Raw genomic sequence first — 4,078 nt, 5'->3', positions numbered from 1 at the left:
GAAAATGACTTGGCAATAAATATCAAAATAAGTTTTAAAAACAATTTACCACAAAAATCAACTTTATATATATATTTTAAAAAAAGAAAGAATGAATAAGTTCATTTTTATTATCACCAAAACCATCGCATGCAACTGTCACCACCAATGTTCCATTGTTCGTTCAAAAAAGAAACTAAATATATTTCAAGTGCATAACCTTTTTTTTTTAAAAATCAAATAAACAAACTTTTAAAAATTGTGTCAAAGGGCATACAATGTAAAATAACATAACCTAAAATATTTTATTTTTAAAACTTCATTACAAAAGCATGTCATTAATGTTGTCAAGTTTAAAATAAAATGTTTGAGCAAAACCTTGTGTATGGTCTGAATTACTATAATAACATTCCCAATTAATGCTACGAGGTTTGTACACAATTAACGCTTTATACTCTTCATAATATAGAACAAAGAATGTATTTTAAAAACTGGAAATTAAAAGAATTACTGATGAAAACAATGTATTTTGCTTTTAAAACTCTTAACACAATCCTAACGAAATGCACTTTACAAGTTAAAGATGTAATGAGTAAACTACTGGCACCTTTTTTGGCCTGAGCACGTACTTGATTAAAGATAAGAATTCTTAGCTTAACAGCTTATTGAATTTGCCATAAAAATTTCAACAGTGCTCTGTTTTCATCATCACTCTCTATTCTTCCGAGGATAGGTTTATACTACAAGTAGAAGGCAGCAATATCTGATCCTTTGCATTGAACATACAACTTGTAAATGCAGCAAAAGAAATGGCATCAAATAATAAAAAATGAAACAGCACCTATGCATTAAAACAAGAAAATAAAAATGCGATCACAATTTCAACTTGCAATCTAATGTATTAATAAAAATAAAATGGTTTTGTCGCACAATAAACAGCCCATAGCACCAATGAAACCTTTAAATGAAATCAAATTTTATATGTTTTTAAAACTTCCTTTTTCTATCTACGAATGGCTCTATTTTGACCGGTTGAGGGAAAATTTCCATTTCTGTGAGTCCAACGTTTTATCACATTCATTGACTACAATGCCTTTAGTCTGCCAAACGACACTATCCAAGCATAAACTGCTGTCCTTGTGTTTTAACATCGATTTAGACGAGGTTTGAGTAAACATCTGAAGACAAAGAGAAACAAAATGAAATCTATGTGATGATTGAATAAAATCAAGTTTCTTTACGAGAGATAAATAAAATATTGAGTGATAATTCTGCTAATAAGCTAATGAAAGTTTTACTTATTCTTTTTTAAAACTTTTATCAGGAAAGCAATGACAAGTAAAATGTTTATTAACATAATATTCTATGCATTCCATGAAGGAATAAAAATAATCCAAAAAAAACTTCAGCTTTTATATATCGCAATATCCACTAAACATGCTCAAAGTGCTTTACAAGGGGTCCCGGATCAACAGCAACACGTAACATGTAGAACAAGACATGATGCCTGTTAGGCGATATTGCAATTTTTTCCAACAGAGACAACGCTGTTTATGGCCATGTACCCATTTTACACCCAAGTACAGTGAGAGAATGTGAGTAAAGAGCCTTTTCCAACTTAACTATGCACCGAGCGAGGCTCAAACTCAGAATCTTCCAATCTATAAGCGAGTGTCATACCACTAGACCATATAGCCGCACAATACAGTTTATCCATCACACCAATGTCTGATGTCAACAGGAATCACCCATGTTGTCCAAGCAAGCAAATTGGGAATTAATGATCTTGCCTAACAAACAAAAAAAACAGAGTGCCTGAAGCAGGGTTCAAACTCAGGACCTTCCAGGTCACAGTGAAATACCTTAATCACTCATCCAGCTCAATCCTTGATTAAGGTTCATGTGAGATGATTTGAAAAAAAAATACGTACTTGAAGCCTGTTGGTTTCCTTGCACTGAAACAGTTTGATCGGGGCTCCAGCCTTCGTTGATGTGAGTGTCAAGCAAAGATCTAAGTGTTTGATTTGACCCTGCTTGGTTAATGAGAACTCCTGAAATTAACCAAAACAAAAATTTAAAAAAAAAATCAGAACATTAAACATGTGTATCTTTTTATACCCAATCCATGCAATATGGAAAATTGGGGATAGATTAGGGGAAGGGAATGTTGTCTTTTATCTAGTTCAGTGAACCACTATGCTGAAACCATTGTATACATATTGATTCTTTGGAAATGTTAGTTGCCTTAAAGTTATCCAAATTTATTGCACTCCCTTTTAATTAACATCTCCAAAGAAAATGCTAAAAGTCTTAAAGTTGCACAAAACAACGCTGCTGGACTAGTTTTGAAAAAAGACAAGAAAAATCACCTGCTTCTGATGTCCTTTGAGAGTTGCACTGGCTAACTCTGGATTAACGTATCGTCTATAAAAATTTGTTCCATTGTCCATAAAACACTAAATAGTCATGGCCTTTTACACCCCAATTTTCAGAGTAGATAAATAAGATCTAATAGCGATAGAATTATCTTATCTAAACCTTAAACAACTCGCAAAATTGGTGAACAAGCTTTAGAAATTTCAGCACCCTGTTTTTGGAACGATCTTCCCCACAATATTAGAAGAGCTGACTCAATCTCAGCTTTCAAATCTAAATTGAAAACTCACCTTTCTGTCTCATGATTTCTATTTTGTAGATTAAATTTTTCTTTGTGTTTGGTTATTTATTTATCTCCCCCTCCCCCCCCCCCCCCCCCCCCATATGTGTAAAGTGTAATGTCTATTGCTCTGTGCGTAATTGAAATTGCTATGCTTATATTTTTCATAGTATTTATTTATTTTAAGAATGATGAACTTGGGGTAAGGCGCTATACAAATAATAAAACAGTCAACTCAACTTAATCGCACACCCTCGGGAGTTCGGGTGAGTGTGTCGATTAAGTGGATAAGCTAAAAAACAACATCTAAGCACCAGCTTGCATGTGCCATTTATACAGGACATTCTTCTCTGAGCTTAATATGGGCTTAGGACCTTCATGTTCAAAATATGGCCTCATTAGAAGTTTTTTGTTTGTTTTGTTTTTTGGTGGTTTTTTTCCATTCTTTTTTTGTTGTTGCTGTTGATTGTTGTTTTTCCCCTTTTTTTATTTTCTGTTTCATGTTTTATCGACAACAAAACGTGACATTATTGTTTGTAAGAATAGTAATCGTGAAGCGTTGATTGTTTTCTATTCTGTGCAAGCCGTTTATAAACCCTGTGGCCAATCTTGGTGGATCATCTGTCAAGCATTCTTCTTGGATAAAGTAGGGTAGTTTGTCCAGCATGTCAAGTTTCTCAGTGTTTGTCAGAGGTGGTGTGTCACACTCTGATGACTCATCCTCATCTTCATTATCCAGGCATTGGCTTTTGTGTGGCTGAACGGAGTCCAGTAGCTCCTGAGATATCAGTTCACCGCTGATGGGTATGTTGTTGTCCATTGTTACGAGTCGATCGAATCATTACTTTTTCGTAGAATCAAGGTGTAGCGATTAAGCGGAGAAAGAGTGCGATTAAGTGGAGGGATTAAATAGCAAAAATTCTGTTTTTCGGGAATGTGTATAAGCAGAGTGTGCAATTAAGCGTAGTGAACTGTAATAATGATAATAAATAATTTATTTAGCATTAAACTTCCACCGAGGTGCTCAGAGATGCTCTACAATGTGAGGGTCTACGAATTTCAAACAAACAAAGACACATACACATACAATCACACACATACATACAGACATACATACATACATACATTACATACATACATACATACATACATACATACATACATACATACATACATACATACATACATACATACATACATACATACATACATACATACATACATGCATACATCATACATACATACATACATACATACATACATACATACATACATACATACATACATACATACATACATACATACATACATACATACATACATACATACATACATACATACATAAACAATAACAGATTCCTTTCACCTTACATATTATATCCATAACTCTCCGATTTTTTTCCATTTATTATTATTATTATTATTATTTTTATTATTATCATT

At 33.2% G+C, this 4,078-nt stretch overlaps 1 protein-coding gene across 1 annotated transcript in view; it reads right to left on the bottom strand.

The window, feature by feature from the left end:
* Window positions 1-853: 853 nt before the first annotated feature.
* The window catches only part of LOC144957165 (polypeptide N-acetylgalactosaminyltransferase-like), a 56,438-nt gene continuing 53,213 nt past the window's right edge, over window positions 854-4,078 (bottom strand). Inside the window, exons 15-16 of the mRNA XM_078888191.1 lie at window positions 1,911-2,030; window positions 854-1,157 (exon numbers count right to left, since the gene is read on the bottom strand). Of these exons, the coding sequence (XP_078744317.1) occupies window positions 999-1,157; window positions 1,911-2,030 (279 nt within the window). The 3' untranslated portion in view covers window positions 854-998. The remainder of the gene's footprint in view (window positions 1,158-1,910; window positions 2,031-4,078) is intronic.

Source organism: Berghia stephanieae, chromosome 1 (genome assembly GCF_034508935.2).
Source record: "Berghia stephanieae isolate SIO BIC M18660-M18661 chromosome 1, UCSD_Bste_1.3, whole genome shotgun sequence".
Taxonomy (NCBI): Eukaryota; Metazoa; Mollusca; class Gastropoda; order Nudibranchia; family Aeolidiidae; genus Berghia; species Berghia stephanieae.
Note: the sequence above shows the minus strand (reverse complement) of the source record. Positions and strands in the feature narration are given on the sequence as shown.